The sequence below is a fragment of the Mauremys reevesii genome, linkage group 3 (assembly GCF_016161935.1).
Source record: "Mauremys reevesii isolate NIE-2019 linkage group 3, ASM1616193v1, whole genome shotgun sequence".
In the NCBI taxonomy this organism is placed as follows: domain Eukaryota; kingdom Metazoa; phylum Chordata; order Testudines; family Geoemydidae; genus Mauremys; species Mauremys reevesii.
In genome coordinates, this window is record NC_052625.1 from 65,907,535 (window position 1) to 65,930,837 (window position 23,303).

The 23,303-nt window shown below is 39.6% G+C and overlaps 1 protein-coding gene across 4 annotated transcripts in view; it reads right to left on the minus strand.

Annotated features, from left to right (window-relative positions):
* Window positions 1-23,303, minus strand: part of TTC27 (tetratricopeptide repeat domain 27) — a 193,895-nt gene that overhangs the window by 131,679 nt on the left and 38,913 nt on the right. For all 4 annotated transcript variants that reach the window (XM_039531879.1, XM_039531878.1, XM_039531877.1 and 1 more), the window contains 4 exons: window positions 22,855-22,957; window positions 11,814-11,978; window positions 8,334-8,470; window positions 6,013-6,125 (listed from right to left, as the gene is read on the minus strand). In XM_039531879.1, coding sequence (XP_039387813.1) covers window positions 6,013-6,125; window positions 8,334-8,470; window positions 11,814-11,978; window positions 22,855-22,957 — 518 coding nt within the window. The remainder of the gene's footprint in view (window positions 1-6,012; window positions 6,126-8,333; window positions 8,471-11,813; window positions 11,979-22,854; window positions 22,958-23,303) is intronic.

The window sequence follows — 23,303 nt, forward strand, 5'->3', positions numbered from 1 at the left end:
TACGTTACCTGAAAAAGTATTAAATTAGTAAGTAAAAGAGGTTCTCTTTTTCATGGGTGCAACATTGGCTTGGATACCCTACCAGAGATACCGGTATCCTTTTGAAGTGGCCTGTCTTGAATCAAGCCAGATAATCTAAGGCACTTGGGTCTGGGTGCAATACTGGCTCCTGCAGAAGGTGGTGATGGCACTAGGATAGGGGATTCTTATTGCCAAATTATCCACCAGTCCACCTGCTATGCCTCCCCTTGGCAGTCTTGAGAAAATGTTGACCTGACCTATGGGTTTGTCTTTTTACAACAGGCATCACGGAATCAGAATTTTTAGCACCCTATATATAAAATAAACATACGCAACCCCATTAGATAACTTCCCATGCTTAAAATTCTAACTGTAAGTCTGGTAATACCCAAACTTACAGAAGAAAAAATTAACATGTCAGAACAAACTTGTATTATCATACACAGGCAACACAATAATCTGGAATATACTACCAGCAGTCCAGAATCGGGAAGGGAGGAAGAGAGCATCTGAAACATAGGCATCAAAGAAAAAAGGTAGACTGCAGGACCCAACAAGTGAAGGCTGCATCTGAGGTAAGCAGATATATACATCACATAATCCTCTTTGAAGGAGTGACAAAATATCCCTGTTGCTGCTTTGCAAATTTCCTTATTAAAAGCTTCTATTTCTCTCTGCCCAAGAAGTGGAAATAGATTTTGTCAAATAAGGTCTAGAACCAGGCGGTTGCTTTGGACTAGAGGCTTAAAGTCTTTTTTCTTTCCAGTATCAGACAGAGAAAGCACTGGTTTTCCTGAAAGACTGTGTCTTGTCCAAAAAGAGTTTAAAAGCTCTACAGACGACTAGGTGCTGCCATTTAAACTTCTTTAGGAATGAGAAGAACTGGGGCTGAACAAAGAAAGAATAAGGAGTAAGGCCTTAATTTAAGGAGTAAGGAGAGCCAATTCTAGGTAAAAATTCAGCTGTTTGAAGTACCACTTGGTCTAGAAAAGAACTGCTGAGGAGATTCTCTTGACTGACAAGATAATAAAGTAATTGATTCTTTTTGCAATATCCATTAAAGTGGCTTTTTGTGAGTAAGAAAAACAATGATGTAGTAGCCATGTGTTCAGAGAGATGCCCTTTCAATTGTCATAGAACCAAAATTCATCTTCCAGTTGATGTTAATATATTATAAGAGGATGACGCTTTCCCACTGCTTTTATCAGTATGGAAACGTGAGTTTGTAATGCAAGACTTTTTCCCATGTGGATACTTCCCACAGAAAGTTTCTAACATGCACCCACATGGAAACTTTATATACAAATGTTCAACCCTTCAACAAATACATCAAAATGAAAGTGGAGACTGATTTATTAGATGCTGATTTAAATTGAGACCCATCTGTAGGAGATGAGAACCTGCCAAATAGGTTTTGGAAATGGAATCGTTCCTAGACTGAAGGAGGACATCAACCTAGGGTAACCAAGTTTCCGAGGATGTATTCTCTATAAGATAGAGGTCACCACTTCCAAACTGCCCTGATATGGACAACAGATCAGCTCCTGCATCAATGGTCTTCAATATGGGGTAATTCTCATGGGGGACAAAACGCCATTTCCATCAGTTGGGACAACCAGGATCTGAAAGTCAAATTCAGCACTATCAGCAGGATGATGACTTTGTCCTCTACAATTTTCTGGGCCACCAGAGCTTTGTTGGAGAAAGACATAGTTGATAGTCTGATTAACTGAATGACAAGTTATCTGTCTTTTTCTCCCAAAATCTGGAACAGAACAGGTCCAACTATTTATTACCCATTCAATGTAGTTAAATCAATCTAGTGGTATCCACCATCCCAGGGAGAATAGCTAAAATACTTTGTTGTCCAGTTCCTGTTCTCCTATGGACAAGTTTGGGTGACTCAGTCAATGAGCCTAAATTTTGAGTTTTCCCTTAGAAGACCAAGATTGTCAGTTTCTGCATTTTTTGACCCACAGGAGAATTTAGAGAGCTTCTTTTCTCAGCAGCAAGTCCCATCCTGCTTTGTTTACATAAGCTACAGTGGTGTAATTGTTGGTCTACATCATGAAAGAAGTGCCAATCATGCAGGTCACTGTGCGCCTCATAACACCGCCAACTGCCCACAGTTCCAGCAAGCTGATGCTTCTTCTGCATTTCAGGGAGGACTAATTTCCCAGACAAAAAGACAAGGGATCTGTCATGATTTTGACCATTAGACATTTTCCCTTAATCAGGTCTCTGTATTGTTCCACCACCTCAGGAACTGGGTTACTACTGTGGTGAGGTAATCTGATTGCATAGGGACACTGAACCCATATTGACAGAAGGGAGGCCTGGAGAGGTCTCACATACGGGCAGGGCCACTAGATACCATGAAGGCTAGGGGCTGCAGTGCTTGCCACCTTTGTGTGAGCTAAGCAAAGTGGGTTTGCCTTTCATTGCCCAAGTCAGCAGTTGTTTCAATACAAGGGGCATATATTAAGTTATTTTTCCTTAGATTAAAGCTTCTCTGGACATTATGCATTTTTGGGGGAAATGAATGTGAGAAGAAAGAGGAGTGGCTAGATACTATTCTGATCACCATCCTGTGCACTGTGATGACTGAAGTTGGAATCAAACTGAATAAGCAGAGGAGAGAGGCTTTAAAATAGTTATCTTTAGCGTCAAAGAAAGTGATGCAGAGGAGAAAAAGCATGTCCATGCTGAGGCAAACCAAGCCACAGTTGGGCATTTTAAAAACTACCAAATACTGTAGTCATCCAAATGAAGCCACAGAAAACTGGTTGGAGACAATGCACATAGTAACATGTCATATATAAAGGGAAAATTAAATATGCTACAAACTACTATCAATGGGTTTCTCTCCCTCCTCCCCCTGCCATACTGGTGTAAGAGTACAGTAACTCCTCACAAAGGCCTGGTCTACAGTACGAGTTTATCTCGAATTTAGCAGCGTTAAACTGAATTAACCCTGCACCCGTCCACACAACGAAGACCTTTACTTCGATATAAAGGGCTCTTAATATCGGTATCTGTACTCCTCCCCAACGAGGGGAGTAGCACTGAAATCGGTATTGCCATTTCAAATTAGGGTTAGTGTGGCTGCAATTTGACGGTATTGGCCTCTGGGAGCTATCCCACAGTGCACCATTGTGACCACTCTGGACAGCAATCTGAACTCGGATGCACTGGCCAGGTAGACAGGAAAAGCCCCGTGAACTTTTGAATTTCATTTCCTGTTTGCCCAGCATGGAGAGCTGCTCAGCACAGGTGACCATACAGTCCCAGTATCAAAAAAGAGCTCCAGCATGGACCATACGGGAGATACTGAATCTGATCTCTGTATGGGGAGATGAATCTGTTCTATCAGAACTCCGTTCCAATAGACGAAATGCCAAAACATTTGAAAAAATCTCCAAGGCTATGATGGACAGAGGCCACTATAGGGACTCCACACAGTGCTGCGTGGAACTTAAGGAGCTGAGACAAGCATACCAGAAAGCCAAAGAATCAAATGGACACTCACGGAGAGAGGGACGACTGACGATTGTAGCTATCCCACGGTTCCCGCACCCTCCGAAAACCATTTGAATTCTTGGCTGAGCTCCCAAAGCCTGAAGCGTCAAAAACATTGTCGTGGGTGGTTCAGGGTCAATGTAGTCTCCCCCCCCGGTGAAAGCAAAGAGAAAAAATCGTTTCTTGCCTTTTTTCAGTGTCACCGTATGTCTACTGGATGCTGCTGGCAAACAAGCATGTTCTCTAATTGATCAGCAACGAAACAACATTAACCGGGATGACTTTAAGTGAGGAGTTACTGTAGTTTGTTGTTTTATCTTCTCTCCGGGGGGGAGAATTATGTAAGCAGTGAATATAAGTGTATTGGCAGTGGCTCTTCCATCTGTAGGTTCTCATCTCAAATCATTATTTCGATTTATTTATTGGTTTACTCTCTTTACTACTTTTGCTACAATAGTAAATGCATGTTTTTGACAAGTCAATGCATCTAACAAGGGGAAGAACAAATGTTATCAAGTACAATTCATCCTTCCCTCCTGGATTGTATGATCCTGATCTCCAGGGAAAGAATCCACAATTTAGAGGTGACACGTGGACAATCCGAGTGTAAATGTTACTGTAAATACAGCCTAAGCCAAGGCCCTTTGTTTACTATTTCCAGGAACTTATTGGTGTTTATTACAGAAATTAGTGAAAATCAGTGCAAAAAATTTTTCTTCACAATTGCCTGGATAAATATTGGGGTTAACACTGTGGGATGGGAGCACAGGGGGGGAAAAACAGAGAAAAGAAAGAGTACTTCTGACCTGGCTCCCCACACTTTGGAAGGAGAGGTGGAGGCAGAGTAACCTGAGTGGATCAGGTTTCCGAGACGTTTCTCCTTCCAGAGCAGGGAGCCAAGTCTAGGAAATTCTGGCACCTTTTTCTAGGACTCAAGTATTGATGTACACAAATGCACACGTATCTTTTACTACACTGCCTCACTTAAAGGGACAGCCTTGCATTTACAGACTAATTTATTATTAACAAACATATATACCTAATTTAATGTATTGGATTTTCTTAACTTAACATAAAAGTATTTTCATGTATGTGAGTGGTCCAAAATTCCCAGTTTTTTCAGTAACCCCCTCTTTCTTCCCCCCCCCCCAAAAAAAAATGAAGGGTCTTGATTCTAAATGCAATTATGTTAAGTAATGAAAACTTTGCAGTGAAGCAAATTACTTTAGTACATGCCAGGCAGATTCTTTACTACTTACAAAACCACTTTATGACCTCCAATAGCCCAATACTTCTGTAACTTAAATTGTCCAAGGATCAATCTCTCTCAAATATGTGATGATGTGTTCCAGTGTATAAGCCTGCCAAATTCTAGGTTACAAATACCACCAGTCCTCCATCACTGCTAATTGCTGGTCCATTTACAAAATATTTGCTTCACATATTACACTCTGCTTTGAACTTCCTTTAAGGCTGTAGAGCTCTTTAGTCTTAATCCTCAGTAAAATTGCCTTATCTTTGTTAAAAAAATTTAAGATCACATTAGCAGTATTTCTATTTTAATTGGTTGTTGTTTGTATATTTATTTATAATCACTATTTATGTGCCCATGTGTGAAGTAGGCATCGTACATGCATAGAATTATGTATAAGTCCCTTCCCAATCAGTTCAATTTAGTAATTTCAAAGTTAAATATCATTCATTACTAATTTCATGCTCTATATTGTCCTTCAGTGTAAATTCTAGAAGAGTGCTACAAACATTAACAAAGCTCATCACTATGTGGTAGATAATTACAGTCAGGTATCCATTCTATGAATGGGTAAACCAAGACAAAGAGAGAGGGGCTTTCACAGGGTCAGTGTGATATAGTGCCTCATGTAGCATTGCTTATATCATTGGACATTTATTAATTTTCTAAACTGTGAGAGATATCCACACACGGGTTGTGTCCTCTTTTATCTACTCGGTTGTCAAATTCTCATTCACCACATTATATGATCAAGGCCCTTTGTTTTCAGTTTTTACTCACTTTTACTGAAAAATTCCCAGGTTTTACAATCGCTATAATTCTATTTTTACTGATTTTTATCCAAAATTTGAACCACTCAAGTACAGGAAAATACGATTATGTTAAGAAAATCTAATCCATCACATTAGGTAGATACATTAATAATAAATTAGTGCAAGTATAGCCGTGAGGCCATCCATTAAAGTAAGGTGATGTAGTGAAAGATACACATATGTACAAGCATGTGTGTATGTCAGTACTCAAGTCCCAAGACAGAAGTGCTGGAAATCCCTGGAGCTGTCTCCCTGCTCTGGAAGGAAAGATTTTATCAAGACTATAGCTTAGTATATGCTCTAGTCTTGATTTAAAAAAACGCCTATTTAACTGAGATTTTATTTTTTAACACTTCACAAGATTCAAGGGAGATTTTACAAAAGGAACAAAAATACCAATAAACTTACCAAACTCCAAGGATAACAGCAAGTTCTTCTGCACACAGATCAGGCAACTGGTACTGATCAGCATCTGCTAATTTTATCTCATTTAGCACCGTGTCATCATTTAAATCATAATTCTGTTGAAAAAAACATTTTAAAGTAAATGACAAAATATTACAGTAATACCTTGAGCTTATTTTGTTGCCTCAATATCACAAGAGAACATATTTAACTGTTTGAATGTCACAACAGATATTTTATAAAATAACTGAACTGAAAATCAGCTTTTATAATTCTTTAGCAGCAACCTCTCCAGCTTACTGAACAGTGGAAAGGAGCATCATCCAGTCTTTTTTTTGCCAGAAGGATGGTCATTGTGATGCAGAATGTCAAAGACATGACATTAGGTGCATTTTCAAGCTCTAATAGGAAAGTGAATATTGTTTGCAAGAGAGAGAAGGGCAACAACTATTACTATCTTCACTGATTTTTTTGTTTCCAGTTTTTAATGGTTTGTCACAAGAGAAGATAGATTTTACAGTGGTTCTCAGTAATTACCTTATGTTTCAATGCTCATTGACCATGCAATGTTTTATGATTACTGACCCTGTAAATGGTGAAGTTAATGTTAAGCCCTAAAAATAATTTAATTTGAAGTTTAATCATGAGGCCAAAAAGCTTGAATCTGGCGGTAGTACAAAATTCTTAGAACTAAAACAATATGTCAAATAAAACAAAGAAGTTCTATTCATCTCCTCCCTCAAAACAAACAGGGTTTTTTATGTGAAAACATGCATCTCTGTTCTGTTTTTAAAGTATACTGAAAGTACATTTCAAGAGTATGTTGGTATTCACCACAGTTTCTATGTATTGACTAAACACAGTCAACCAAAAATGCTATATCCTCTTCCAATACGAGCCAGCCATTTAAGAAGAGAGCAGCTGATTCTACTTCATCAGACGTAACTGAAGTTACATTAAGGAATTACAAGACAATCAATAAGCAGTTTCCAAGTTCTAGTCTACAAGCCAGAGAAATTTTCTTATAGCAGTGAAAATTTACTAGATTTAAGTTTTAGACTTTTAGACATGTTTTCACTTTTATTTGCTTATAATAATTTAACTTTATCTCTTATACTTGAATTCACTTAAAATCCTATTTTCTTTTGTTAATAAACTTGTTTTATTTTTACTCTAAACCAATCCAGTGCTGTGTTTAAACTGAACTGTTTGATAACTCAAGTTAAAGTAACAAACTGTTGAATACTGATTCCTTGCAGGGACAATGAACTTTAATATATGAACTGTCCAGGAGAGGTCTAGACATTGCAAAGCACGTTTTAGTGAAAATCTCAGAATAGGAGTGTGTTGGGATCAGCCTGCAAGTAGTAACCAAGGAAGCCAGCGTGTGACTGGTGTGTTGCTGGCAAGCTGCTGGAGTCAGAGCTGCTGGACCAGGGCCTGCAGCTATACACAGACACTCAAGGTGTGACCTACATGCTGGTTGGATGGTTGTGAACAGCAGCAGCAAAGCCTTCTAAGGCACCTAGGGTTGCATGGCAGGCACTGACACAACTGGCTCAGACTTACTGGGCCAGACTGCACCCCAGAATGATTTTTGGACGTCAGTGGAAATTTCTCTGCACCTCTAAAGACTTAGCTCCTAGCCATTTAATGCTAGTTTTACTCTAAAGTGCGAGAGACAGGGCGTCAGGTGCTAGAAACCTACATGGCAATGCAGTGTTATCTCTGATGACCAGGTGAAATTCAGTAGTTCCATTTTGGGCTATGAAAGGGTCCAAAGTCTCTCTCTCAGTGAGAAGGAAATAAGGGCAGGGACAGAGGCCTGATTAATAGGTGTTCTTTAAAAAGTTATTTAATTAAACAACAGTCTTCTTTATCTGTGCACTATACGAGTTTAAGAGGAAAACGTGTGCCAAGTGAATGTATGATCACAATGTCTGGATATGATCTACACATGAAAATCTCTGTGCCTCAAATAGAATAAGACTTTCACTAAAGCCGTACAACCCATTTTAGGGATTTATATACATTTATTTGTAATTTATTTAGATTTATAAAACAGATAACAGAAGTACCTGTCCTAACCTCTGGTTGTCCCTTACAAAACTCAAAATTCACAATAAACAAATTAAACCAAGTAAATCCACTACTAATAGTCCCAAGATCATAATCAAAACTTTCAGAATAATAAATAAGTCCATCCTACTCACATCCCGACCCCTCTCCACAAATGTTCCAGAAAAGCAGCTTTGCTGTGTGTTCAAATGGGTTTTAAAAATCATAAACTACTAAAGAACAAACAATTTCTTTCCAGTGCATACCTTTGTTAAATTTTCTAGAGCAGTAGGTGCTGGGCTTAGCTCACGGTGAGAAAGCAGGACATCATCTTTCCTTTGGACATCAAGTATAAGCTGTGCTACATGCTTTTCCTGAAATCGTGTCCTTTTTCCCAAAGCACCTACAGAAAATTAAGATTTATTGACTATTAAGAGGAATTAGGCTCTCCAACAACTCCTGGAAAATGTATTTACTTACAAATTTCATGTAAAATAAAAACAAAACTAACCCACAAAATCCAGGAGCATTTTGTATTTCTTTCTAACCCTGGTTCTCAAAATATTGGACTTTAAAATTCAGAGCTCACTACTGGACTCTGTCTGGGGACTATCACCTTTTCTTTAAAAAAAATTATATATAATGTTCATGATGAAAAAATGTTCAGTGAATAAAGACTATAGTCATTAAATAATTAGATATTTCATTTTTTAAAAATGAAATTCTTCTTAAAAAGCTTTACAATTATATTTGCTGGGAGACTGCATGTTTCATATTAACCCAGAATTTTTTTGATGTAACATTCCTACTATCTAGCCAAAACATGAATGTCAAAGCAAGTTTGTCTAGAATGCCAACAATCCCCACATGTTCATTTCATTTGCCTTCACATTAGACATCTTCATAACCCTTCTGATAGATTTACTGAGAGAAACCACAATATTTTTAGGAGTCTCGCTACAAGTTTAGTTGAGTGAAATGCATAATCACCACAATTCATTTCTAGGGCTATCCCAACCTCTGGCCAAAGTAGTAGTTGAAAACAAACATATATCGAGTGCAGCAAACTATTTTTCTCCATTTAACAATAGCTTTTATAGATTAAATCTTTAAATTTGAATGAGCAATTTCCCTAAAGCCCCTTATTAAGAAAAAATAGTTATAGCCGTTTTAGGTAAAATCAAGCAACAGTTGACAAAAGTCAACTGTCATTGCTTGAGGTTTTTTTTGTCCCTTAGCTTGTTAAACTTTTAGGTTCTGATTCTCATACCATATGACACTGATTATTTTTTTAAAATACATGAACTGAAAACAATTTGAGTTAACTTTAACAAAACCCCTTAGAATATCAAGTTTGTAGTACATTCCATACTAGAATGTTAACATCCACTTAATTCAAAACATAACAGAATGTCATGTGTCTTGGCTGTAGCATCAATTTCTTATATTACATTTTTAGACATTCAAAATCTATTGCAACCTGCTTTGTAACCATGTACCACTTAATCCTTAAAGTACTAGGGCTCTCTGAAAGGAGAATATGCTATTCAATTTGTATAAAAAACCAGTTAGGAAATTATTGATCCCTTAAAATAGAGAATAATGAAGAAAGCGTGGAGCCAGTTAGAAAGTTGGGGAATTAATTCCAAATTATGTGGAAAGAAGTCCTATGATTTTAGCAATTATTTTCCACAATGAGTTCACATTATGGCTTTCATAATAGTGAAAGCCATCGTGAACGTTGCACAAGGACATTCAATATGCACACAATGTTTTTATTACAGGATTACTAAAATTAAGTTTTAAGAGGAAAAACACTTATGGGAATACACTGCTTGAAGAAAAATGGGAGGAAGCCAGGTTCTAAAGTTTAAACACCATATTTATAATTCGTTTAACAACTATACATGATTTTCCATTTTGGCCCAGATATGAATGAAATATGCAGGTGAAAATTAGATTTAACTTTTTTTTGTTTACATTCTTAGACATTTTAAAAGACTTATAAGTAAACTCAGTGTTCACAAAAAGTGCCCTATTTACAGCTGGGAAATCCTACATTTATGGCATGGGGTATAAATAGAGGCAACAGAAGTTCAAAATTCTCTGTACAGCCCAGCCAATAAGCCCAAAAAACCTTGCTCTGAGGAATCAATTCATATGGAGGTTCGTGAAGATAATTCAATTTCCATCTTTCTACAGCCAATCAATTCTTGTCCTGTCTGTCAACATTGCCAAAAGACAGGATACTGTCTTCTGTGATGTCAACATCTGTTCATTACGAATTGGACTGATGCCACCATATAAGCATTGAACAATCTTCAGAACTACTTTTGCATACTACTGAAATAGACTAGACTCAATTCAGTGCCACAGAGATGAGACTGAATCAAATTACCAATCCTCTGAGCCATCCAGACTCCATGCATTCTTGTTTTATCATTATAGACTATCCAACAGTTAGTTGGTTTCAATTCTTACGTCCAAAATTTTGAAGCATGCCATCAGCCAGGTCTGGAGACTTACTGACTCTAAGAATTTGCTTGAATACTAGAAAAATATCAGGATGTGTCCTAGTGCAGTAATACATAAAGCAGTTCCTCAGATGGTGGAAAGTTGATTTTAAAAGATTACCATCCACCACACAAAGAAACCAAAATAAAATATTTTTCCTTCCTGGTGAATGACATCGCTTGATCCACTTTTTAGATTTCATATATTGGATATGGTATTCTAATTCTGACCAAGGAAACCACGTTAAAAGCTTGTAACTAAGGTTACTATGAATACTGTACAGTATATAATTTTCTTGGTCAATTTGATGTTGAGACAGATATTTTTAAGATCTTGTCCCATCTTGGTAGAGATGAAATTTTTAAAAGTTTGGGGAATTTTCCCTCTATTCCCGTCCTCTCCATTTCCTCTGTAGTATTTCTGGAGTTACCATTACATAGGGGAAGGGATAGCTCAGTGGTTTGAGCACTGGCCTGCTTAAACCCAAGATTGTGTGTTCAATCCCTGAGGGGGCCATTTGGGGATTGGTCCTGCTTTGAGCAGGGAGTTGGATTAGATGATCTCCTGAGGTCCCTTCAAACCCTATGATTCTATGATCTTCTTTCATAAATCATGAATAAACTTTTGATACACAGAAGAAAAAAAAATGTAATAAAATCCAATGCACTTGCTATAGAATTACAAGACACAGAAAAGAAGGTTAATTTTCTAACAACGAGAGGGTTTAGTGACGTTCCATTTGTGCCATTTGTCACTACTATTTACAGTCTGTGTACACACTCTTCATTTTCCATGTTGTACATGAGTACTTCCAGGAATTAGAATGATGTTTCACAAACAAACAAACAAACAAACAAACAATGACTGCCTACTATTCTGCAGTTTTTCAGGAAGTGGTGCTTTTAGAAATGAAATCACAATACAACACTATGTATCTTAGTGCATGTGTTGATTCTCATTTTTCTTCTGCACCCTCTCAGCACTATTTACAAGTGAACAGAAGCACAAACTGTAACTGCACAGATACCAATATAAATTCAGAATATGCTACAAATTCAAGAATCAATCTCTCCCCCCGCCCCCCAACCCCTTAAAATGAACAGTTGCCCTTAACAAGCAAGCATTTCCCAAACATTACCTCACCTTCTATTTTTTCGTGGCCATTAAAAAAATCTCAAGCGATACAAGGCTAGTTAAAGCACATTTTCATAACATTTGTAAACAAAACTTACCTGTCAAATTAATCTGTAGTTTAGTTATGTCCTTAGCTGTGTTGAAATGCTTTTTAGCATTTTTATACTCATAGTAATTCAAAAATGTATAGGCACATTCAAGATGGAACTGAACTGCCAAATGCCAACATTCATCATCTGTGAACAAAGTCTTTAAGTTTGTCACTGCAAAATAAAAACCAAGAAGAAAAAAGACATTAGTACACCCACAGGGGAATGAAGTTCTAAGAAAAAACACTGACTGATAATCCCAAAAAGGAAAGTTTGTCAAACTTACAGTGGGCCCATCATCCACTATATCTCCACAAATTTAAAAGTTTGGAAGTGGGTGTTAATACGTTACCTGAATCTAATCAGAACTTTTAAAAATAAATACATTTTTTATTTAAGAAATTTCTTAAAGTTTCCTCTGTGGGGACAGCCACACAAAAACATTTTATCAGCTATAAGAAAAATGAAGGACAGTTCAAACTTCCTCTTTTATATTGGACAGTAAAGCTACACAGGACTGGTATCTTACTCGCAGACAATCAGTTGACATCCTCTCGGTGAAAGAGACAAGCCTATTTAATGTTACCTTTTTATAATCAGATTCATTCTCCAATTTACAGTGTCATGAGAAACGTGTTTGGGGAATGAGCTCAGCTTGATTTAGAACTGATGTGATGTTTTCAGAATGTAAACGGACACTGAACTGGAGCCCCTGGATGGTCACTGAGGGTAACAAATACAGTCTTTTCATAGAGAACCATTTTGTTAACTCTCTTTTAGTCACTGGGGTGACCATGGCAATAATGGAGAAGAGTAAGAATACATCTGTCACACCACCTTGAATGAAAATTAGTTAGGAACTTCAGTTGCAAGTATCCTCGAGAAGTCAGTCATTGCAGACTGTCCAGCTGAACTGGAAAGTCCACCTTCACACCAGTTCCAACGGATAAGCGTACAGAATCTTTTGTTACTTATTTCACTTTACTAAAATAAATACTTGGTTATTTTAATTTAAATACTTCTCAGTAACTGCACACTTGAATTGAGGATCCTGTGAATGACAAGTGTATATCATATACTTGTGTTTCATTAAAAAGTTTAATGCTAGTTGTCTAGAAATAATTGCTAAGCCAATACATTAAGAGTGATGAGACTAATTCAACATAACACTACCTATGACAGGAAAACAACTTTCCTAACAACAGCTGAGAGAAATCACGAGTGTCCAAAGCAATCACAGTCTAGAAATTGCACAGAACTTGTGGTCACAAGAAAATGACAGCTTGTCAGAGAGATGAAGAAGCTTCAAGATGTAAGCTAAAGATATTTACTGTTATTGTGACTTGATTTGCTATCTTCTGATAAGCTGTAATACCCCAAGTTAAATTCCTTCTTTTAAACTTGCTAAACCCTATTACTAAGCTTAGTAATCAACCCTATTAGTAATCATCTTTATTTTATATACCATGATTACTTGTTCTCTCACTAAATATTCTATTCTGGTTAATAAAATGCATTAAGAATTCCCAAGTTTGTTCTTCAGCTAAGCAACTGAAATACAAAATCATGAGAAACATGGTACAAGTAATTGGTTCTTTAAAATGTATTAGCCAATGTAGGCTTTACAATCCATTTTTCTATCACATTATAAATAAAGGTCCTCATATAAGAAAAGTATGTCAGAAATTTTAATATCCTAGGTAAACAGAAAAAGCAGCAATATGGTTTTTTAATATTTTTATTTTGAAATAGCATTTGTACTAACACAAAAAGGTTAGTACAAAAACAGATTCTTTACCAAAATACAACACCTTTACACTGCAGTTTGTCTGCTGATACGGGGACTGTGAACTACTACAACCATGACCTTGTTTACATGTGTTTTGTTTTGTTTTTTTAAATCATAGTGTCCATCTGGCATTGTAGGTGCAGATCACAAAGGTAATGCCAATCATTGCTAGCAGTGGTGTACAATTTCCTTAAAACTAAAGGTGTAGACATGGCCCAGGATTTATACAGAAGAGTTTATGTAGCATAATTGCAAAGGAATACACTGGGTTTTAAGATATTTGGGCGAAGGTTTTCAAAAAGTATGCATAAATTTAAACACTTAATTAAGTGGCCTGATTTTCAAAAGTGCTCAGTATTCAGCAGCACCCAATGAAACACTTTTGAAAGTCTGGTCATTATTCAGGTGTTAAGGACGTAGGGACCTAACTTCAGACACCCATTTTTGAAAATGTTGGCCATCATTCATTAACCTCTTTCCAACCAGTTCCTATTCAAGCGCAACTTAATGGTGTTAAATTGCAAATGAATTTTAGTTCTGCTGTTTCTCTTTGAAGTCTGTTTCTGAAGTTTTTTTGTTCAAGAATAGTTACTTTTAAATCTGTTACAGAATGACCAGGGAGATTGAAGTGTTCACCTATTGGCTTTTGTATGTTACCATTCCTGGTGTCCGATTTGTGTCCATTTATTCTTTTACGTAGCGACTGTCCAGTTTGGCCAATGTACCTGGCAGAGGGGCATTGCTGGCACATGATGGCATATATCACATTAGTAGGTGTGCAGGTGAATGAGCCCTTGATTGTGTGGCTGGCACATTACAAAAGCAGCTTTGCCTCTCCTGGAATTGACACCTCCTCATCTATTACTGGGAGTGGACTACATGCACCCTGATCGAATTGGCCCTGTCAACACTGGTTCTCCACTTGTGAGGTACTCCCTTCTCTTCATGTGTCATTATGTAGTGCCTGCATCCGGAACTTTCACTCCATGCATCTGAAGAAGTGAGGTTTTTTTATCCACAAAAGCTTATGCCCAAATAAATCAGTTAGTCTTTAAGGTGCCACCGGACTCCTTGTTGTTTTTGCAGATACAGACTAACAAGGCTACCCCCTGATACTTGCCTTCCATTCTCATCATTCAATGGGACAGTGACAAGGGTGCTGATGCAGCTAGAAATATCAAGGATAACCCTGAAGACCCAGAAAGCAGTCAGAAAGGAGGAGGATCAGGCTGCAGAAGCCCTTACAGAGGACCCTGAAGATGGACTGGTGCCTCGGCAAGGTGCAGAACCCCAGGCTGGTAAGTTAATAATGCAAGCCACTCCTTCCCTCCAAAATACTCTTCCCTTTTTGTAGTGCAAAGTTTGCACTTTTAAAATCAAGGATATTTTAAATTATGTGCAATTATTTTTTTTCCCCTCGATAATATGCCAAGCATTGCCCTGTGTGTTACTGTGTGCGAGAAATAATGCTGAAGCCATGCCACTGTCACGGCCCATCTCAATACCACCTCCTCCACCTTTCCCCCTCCGACCAGCCTCTGCTATTCCCAACCCCCAAATCGACCTACTGGGGGGAAAAATCTTAAACATTAAGTTGACTGTTTTCCAAAGATCTACGATCACAGGGAGCGTGGGTTAAGGTGCAGACCACATTCCATAGAAACTTGGGAAGGTAAAAATCAGCATGCCTCTGTCTCTTTCCTGACTGCCTGGCAGGCAGGAAATGTCGTGGGAAAGCATGGAGTGGGAAGTCTGGTCTCAGGGGGAAACACAGAAGAGTTCACGATAGGTTTGCATTTGGCTGAAAGAGAGGTTTCTGGTGCAGCTCTGGGACCAATGTAACTTAATGAAGTGTCTCTCGCTGAACTTCCTTTTCTTTGCTGGAATGTCAGGCCAGGCCTATCTACAGGATACAGGCAGCCTTCTGGGGCCACACAGAGCAAAGGGGGTGGGTGGTCTGGTCTGGTCTGGGGGAAAACACAGCACAGTCCAGCATAGCTTTAAAGCTGTTTAGGAGAGAGATGTCTAGTCCAGTTGCCGGTCCTGGGAAACTTAGTAAAGTTGCAGATGTAAATAGTAGTATTCAGTAGGGACATTCAAAACCCAATTAGTCTTAAAAAGACTGCAACAATCCCCTGCAGCAGCTGCAAACTGAACCATAAAACATTGTGGAAATCTTGTAACTATGGGCTCCACACACAGTTGCACATACAAACTGAAAAGCAATGCAAAGCAACAATGGCTGTAATTGTTGCCAGAAACAGACCCACCCCAAGATGTAAACACATCAGAGCAAAGTTGTTAAGATGGGTTACATACAGATATGGACAGCGAGAAGCACATGCACAGTGAAAACTGCCCCCAGCACAACCTGCATCCCAAACTGTAAATGCATTAGAAGTAACCTGTAATGATGGGTTTCACACAGATATGCATCGGTAAAAGCACAAACACATTAAAACCTTCAGCAAGTGATAATCAGTTGAACACAAAACCCTTAAGAACAACTTTTGCACCACACTCTGAGCTTGGCATGTGCATCATGTAAGGTTTAAGGAAGTATTGCTTTGCAGGACATATAGTGACTCCTCACTTAAAGCTGTCCCGGTTAACATTGTTTCGTTGCTGATCTATCAGGCAACAAGCTCATTTAAAGTTGTGCAATGCTCCCTTATAGCGTTGTTTGGCAGCTGCCTGCATTGTCCACTGCTTGCAGGATTCTCTGGAAAAGCAGCCCCTTCTTGTGGGGATTAGAACCAGGGGAGGCCAAGCAGTCCCCCTTCCCCCCGATCAGCTCCCCTAAATTCCCTGCAAGGTACGTGGCTCGGCAGCTGCCTAGCAGCAGTTCAACTGTCCCTCCCTCCACTGCTGTGCTGCTCCTGCCCTGCCCTCTGTCTTGGAGCTGCTCCCGGGAGCCTCCTGCTTGCTGGGGGAGGGGAGCTAAGGGGTGCTGATATCAGGATGTCTCCCTGCTCCTGCCCCCCACCCACACTCTGTACCCCCTCTCCACAAAGCGGAGGAGGGGGACAGGTTCAGGGACAGAAAGGTGGGAGCTTGCTGGAAACTGTTGTTTCCTGTCTGATCTGCTTAAAACGGCAACGTACTTGAACTGGGGTCAAGGTACTTAGAGGGGCAATGCATGTGTGTCTCTCCCTCTCTCTCTCTCACTCATGCACGCACCCCCCAACACTTTGGAAAGTCAGCACCTGTGCAGCCATGCATGTGCTGTCAGGAGGAGGGAGTGGTGGGCTCCAGCTGGATAGTGTGGGCTCACCATCATCTTCAGTTTTTGCTGGGAAGTGTTTGCAGCTACTGCCCTGCATCTATTGTGTTTCCTACCTCCTGCCTCAGTCCATGCTGCCTTGTAGAGTGTGAGGCTATATTAACAACAGCGTATTAACCCTTGAGGGCTCAGCCGAGTGCTAGTTCGTCATTTAGCAGCAAGGCATTCCCTGGGAAATAGTCTACCCTCTTACTCCAGGACCTCAACCAAGCTTCACAATCACTCATTGCTGTGTACAATTTTAAACAATTTTAAACAAACAGTTTAATACTTATACTGTATATGTATATAATGTCTTTTGTCTGGTGAAAAAAAATTCCCTGGAACCTAACCCCCTCCATTTACATTAATTCTTATGGGGAAACTGGATTCGCTTAACATCGTTTTGCATAAAGTCATATTTTTCAGGAACATAACGTTATAGTTAAGTGAGGAATTACTGTACAGTTGTTGGTGCCATTAGGCATAGCCCTAGATAACCCAGGAGGGTGGAAAAACCACAGTATTAATGAAGCTTTTCTGTACCAGGCCTCAATGGACCAAAGTTATTTTATGCTTGTCCAGAGTCCTTCCATATTAAACTTTAGTCGAACTCCCAGGCTAGTATTAAAAATGGAATGTGTAACAGCTTCTTATCAGTGTAACACTGACAGAAGATAGGGCCCCTTTTTACTACTTGTGTTTAGTTTAGAAAGAGGGGAGGGGAGGCAAAGTAATAAATTCAGAAGTAAACCAAGGTAACAGCCTTGAAAAGTTACGAGATGAATTGTTTGCTGTCAAGGATGATTTAATTGTTAACTATACAATGTGTATACTATATAGGAGGCGGGGAGGAGACTAGTGGGGGGTAATGAGGATGCCTAGTTGAAGTTATGTATAAGAAGAGACACACAGCTTGTATCTGTGTGCAGGATTTAAGATTGTAATATCTCCCTTGCACCCTTTATTTGGGCTCAAATAAACTTTTTCTGCATTCTCCACCTTGGTGTGTTATTTGGAACGAAGCACACCGGGCAACGAACCACTGTTTGCTGCCTCAGGCCTTTTGGGCCGGCAACACAGTCAACTTGTGTAACTCTTTTCCAGAGGATGTTGTAAAGGTCAAGGGTTCAAAAAAGAACTAGATAAGTTAATGGAGGATAGGTCTATCAGTGGCTATTAGCCAGGATGGGCAGGGATGCAAAACCATGCTCTAAAGTGTCCCTGGCCTCTGTTTGCCAGAAGCTGGAAATGGGCAACAGGGGATGGCTCACTTGAGGATTACCTGTTCTGTTCTTTCCCTCTGAAGCACCTGGCATTGGCCACTGTCAGAAGACAGGATACTGGGCTAGATGGACCACTGGTCTGATCCAGTATGGCTGTTATGTTAAAGCAGCTTTACAGGAAGGCTATAAAGGTAGCCCTTAGCAGCAGCAAAAGTTCCATGTCATCCTTTGTCTCCCTGCGCTGCCTGGATGTATGCACACATGGCATCCCTATTTTCCCTTGCATGCCTGGACCCAGCATCAGTATGCACATGTGTAGGATGCTGCTGACTGTACTGAGTTTGCAAACCAGAAGCATCCTGAGTTCACTTGGTGCAGAAATATGTGCCTTTAGCCTCGTAACTGTGGTGCAGTGTGAAGCAGGCCACACTGTCATCCAGGCAGATTCACAGACAGCACCAACGAGCCTTCAGCCTATCAAATGCTCACTCCATGACCATCCTGCAGCTACAGAGATTTAAATTTAATTTCTTTTTCTCCAGGACTCCTGATGTCAGGGTACAGATTCATGAATCCTAGCAGGAGTGGTATGTGGGGTTCCCCCAAAACCAACAAGTGGCACAGATACACTGCTTATAACAATATCATTTCTGGGGAATAAAGTCCCCGTTTCCCCCTTAAAGTACAAGAGAGATCTCGGCACCCTGGCATCATGAAACTTTCCTGAGTTTTCCACAGGTTAGTAATCATGTACCTGCCTCTGTAGTACACCAAGTCTTGCATAATAATGGAATAGTAACCTTTGTGGTTCACATATTCACTTGTTCCTTGTGGCAAACAAACGATGGATACATGAGTGCTATTGATGGCCTCAATGCAGTTTGGGGACCTCATCCTTTGAAAACTAGCTATTATTTCTGGATCGTTTCTTATGCCAACCACCACTGGGTATACCACAGTGTTAATCACCTCACAAACCTCGCAGTGAACTTTCCAACTCCAATGGACATGTAGCCATCTGGGATGGCCAACTTCCACAGGGCAACAACCTGCTTCTGTACCAATATGACTTCCCTCAATCAAGTCTCCTGGTCCTGGAGGGTTGTGCAAGATTCTCACATAGCTCCATGAAGGTCTGTTTCCTCATGTGGAAGCTCTGGAGCCACTGCTGCTGCTTCCAAGCCTGCAGGATGATGAGATCCCACCACACTGAGCTAGTTCTCCTGCACCAGAAATGATGGTACACCAAAGGCAATAGGGGCATTCAGCATATCTGTCCACTGTGCCAAAAATGAATTGCTATTGCAAGCATCTGTCTTTGATTTCGGCAAAAAATGATTCTGAAATGCCATCCAGCATCTTGCCATGCACCTACTCCACTACATAAACATTTGTCCTGCAATAAGGAATAGGAACAGCTCATCCAATAGATCCATGACTACAACCCAGTTTTGCAGAAACAGAAGTAAGGGCAACATGAGCCAGAACTGTCATCAGCCTGTGTGTGAAGGCAAGGTGAAATGTGTTTCACATATGGATCCAAGAAGGACTGCAATATAGTACTAACACCACACCAAAAACTGGTTCCTACAGTGTCTCCATGTGATTCCAAGAACCCTGGCATACCGACCCTGAAATAGTAGCACTAAACTTGTGTACCCACAGCAGCAGTGTGGATGCACATGGGTACACCGCATTATATGCATGTCTAGCAGAGCAAACAGACTTTTGGGGTGGGTTTGGCTGGCTCAAGCCCGCATGAACACAACCCGTACTAGGGTATGCACACCAGTGCAGACATAACCTTAATGTGCCCCAATCATAGCATCCTATTTTTAGGTTTGCTCTAAAATCTTAATTTTAAGAATTTCTAAGGCAACGCACATGCTAACTACAGACGCTCCCCAGGTTACGCAAGACCCAACTTACGCAAATTCGCACTTATGGAAAAAGTTCCATCAGCCAGAAATAGGATTTTCAAGTTGCGGAATTTTTTGCGTAATGTACAGGTATATGTTTCCAACTTATGCAAAATTTGAGTTATGCAAGGCTTTCCGGAACGGAACGATTGCGCAAGTCGGAGGGCGTCTGTACTCAAAATCGCTGTCTGACAAAATACTCTGTATTACAGGTTTTGTTTTTCCTGCTACCTTGATTCTTTGAGTAAGAGTTTCAGACAAGCAAGAATACTTTATTTTTAAAGTACTTTGTACTCTCCAGCAAAGTCATCATAGAAATGTTCAGCCAAATAAATGATAAACTACAGTCTCAAGTGCAACTGAATAACTGCTGGCATATAGACTGATGTTGACACTGTCTCCCTCTCACTGATCAGTCATCTATACAACTCTTGTATTCAAAGCAACAATCACTGCAGAGTATTACAAATGGGTCATTTGCATTCTCTATAATATTGAAAAAGCTTTTGGACTCCCTCCACCTTCCCCTTCCTAACCTGAACAACAAATAGCAGCAGCCACCTGTCTGACATTTAGTTAATTTTATACAGAGTTTTTAAGAAGCAGCTATCCATCCAGACTAGGAGTCCTGAAGATAAAAAAAGAAATAGCAAAACCCCATTCATTTATAACTAGGTAGCAACATTTTCATTTAATCTAGTCCACGCCCCACCACCAGCAGCAAATCAGGCAAAACTACTCTCTCTCTCTCTCTCCCCAACAATTCACCACCTTCACAATTCTTCCCTTTGAAGAAGGTGGGGGGGGAGGGGGAAGACTGGCTTTGCAGCACATCTCGAAGGTCAGATTTTATAGGATTTTATAGGTTAAAGCAACAGGTTGATTAGGTTTAATTTTTTTTTCCTGAAGTGCTCAATTACCACACTGATCAGTACATCTGATTTTTACCTTAAAAATAGAATTTGCTAAAATGATTATACATTTGCTAATAAGGATATTAGGAGCTCAAATCAGAGTTGTTTATCTTGATGTCAGTTAATGTCCAAGATTTCCTTGGCCTGTATGTCAGCATGTCAACTAATTTAATTTCATGTGATAAAAGTAAAGGTGTCCTAGAATTCCTTTCTTCTGAAAAGTGTGATTACACAGCAAGTTTCCCAGTGTTATGGATTAAAGACACTTGGGCCTTGGCTACACTTGCAAATTTGCAGTGCTGCAGCAGGGTGTGAAAACACACCCTCTCCAACGCTGCAAATTGCGGCGCTGCAAAGCGCCAGTGTGGTCAAAGCCCCAGCGCTCCCAGCGCTGTACGTTATTCCCCACAGGGAGGTGGAGTACGGACAGCGCTGGGAGAGCTCTCTCCCAGCGCTGGCGCTTTGACTACACTTAGCGCTTCAAAGCGCTGCCATGGCAGCGCTTTGAAGTGCAAGTGTAGCCAAAGCCCAAGTCAATTAGACATCTAAATTACTGAAGTTAAATGATTTATAGTCCATAAATGAAGTTTTCCCACACTCATACAATACAACTGTGTGGAAGTTTGTTTAAAGCTCTCGAACAGAGAAAGATAAACACTACAGAATTTAGTGGATGCTGGAGCAGCCCAATGGCAGTGGAGATCACTCACCAATTCACAGGATTGCGCCCAATATAATTCTATGCTCAATCTTAGGGTACGTTTTCACTACCGGCCGTATCGGCGGGGAGCAATCGATTTCTCGGGGATCGATATATCGCGTCTAATATAGACGCGATATATCGATCCCCAAACACGCTCCTGTCGACTCCGGAACTCCACCAAGGCGAACGGCGGTAGCGGAGTCTACAGGGGGAGCCGCAGATGTCAATCCCGCGCCGTAAGGACGGTAGGTAACTCGATCTAAGATACTTCGACTTCAGCTACGCTATTCACGATTCCGCCCCCCTAGTGTAGACCAGCCCTTACCATTGTATTTTACAAGTTTTTGCTATTCATATGGTGATTTTGCAACGGCACCAAACTACTATTTGGTACACTGGGCATCACTGTCATGCCTTGATCCTAGAGCTGGTTCAAACCCCAGGAAATAACCTTTCATTACAAAAAAAAAAAAAAAATGTTCATCCTGTAAAATACGGAATTTAAAATTGTCTATACCTTTTTTGGCAAGGGCAAAATCTATACATGCCAGTGCATGGCTAAGTGGGAGAGAAAAATGTCTTAAAAAACACTGTTGAAAATGTAATTTTAGGCTTTCATAGTTATAGCAAAAAATCTTCAGCTAACAAATAAACTCAATGTCTTAAAAATCAATGGTATTTTATTTATGTTTACTTCTAACACTATTAGTCTGCTTTCCTCAGCATCAATATTCACTTCAAAATTCAATTTAAAAATAATGCTCTCTTTCTGCAATGTAACCCAGCACGTCTTTGGAATTGAACACCATGTACCGAACATTTCTGGTTCAAGATAAGAATTCTGATATTCTGTGAGGAGGAGCAGTAGAAAATTGCTCAGTGTCTCTTACAAAGGAGCACAAAACCAGAAGAATTCACATTTGAAACTCAAATGAGCCTTGTTAAATAAGAGACAAGACAGGCACAATGCCTGCAAGTCAATCTGAGACATATTAACAGTGGCATACCACGGAAACACTTTTTGTTTCCAAGCAGATAGAGTGTATTCAGGATTACAGAGCACCCACCAACAAGAGAAAATTGTTAAACCAATGTAAATTTAAGAAGTGTCTTTCTACTCTCTGCAGTTACAAAAGCACCTGATAGGCACAATGCTGCAAACTGTGACCATCTACAAAACTCTTCTGACAAATGATTGGTATTATATGCGAACATAATCAAATAATTTGAAACTTACCTTGTTCTATACAACTCCGGGCAAGAGCAAAGAGCTCAGGCGATCGCTCCTCTAGCAACTGCTGGTGAATATTCACATATCGCAAAGTCCACCAAGGCAATGTCTAAAACGGAGAATAAGAATATTTTAAATGAATGATAAATACAACTGATTTTCTTTTATAAACAGATTTAAAAAAAATAATTTCAAAAACACAAATACAGTTGCTTTATAAAAATTCAATACCAAATCTGAGCTACTTGAGATTAGATTAAGGTAGGAAGTTTCCTAAACTGTAGATTCAAGATTTATTCAGCCTTGATATAATTTGAAAGAGTCAAAAGAAAAAAAAAAATCTTACTATATAGATGGGTGCTCAGTCACTTAAAATTAATAATTTTTCCCCTCTCGTATTCCCCTCAGATGATGGCTTCAATCAACAATGTTCCTTTCCAAACATTCCCTCCTTT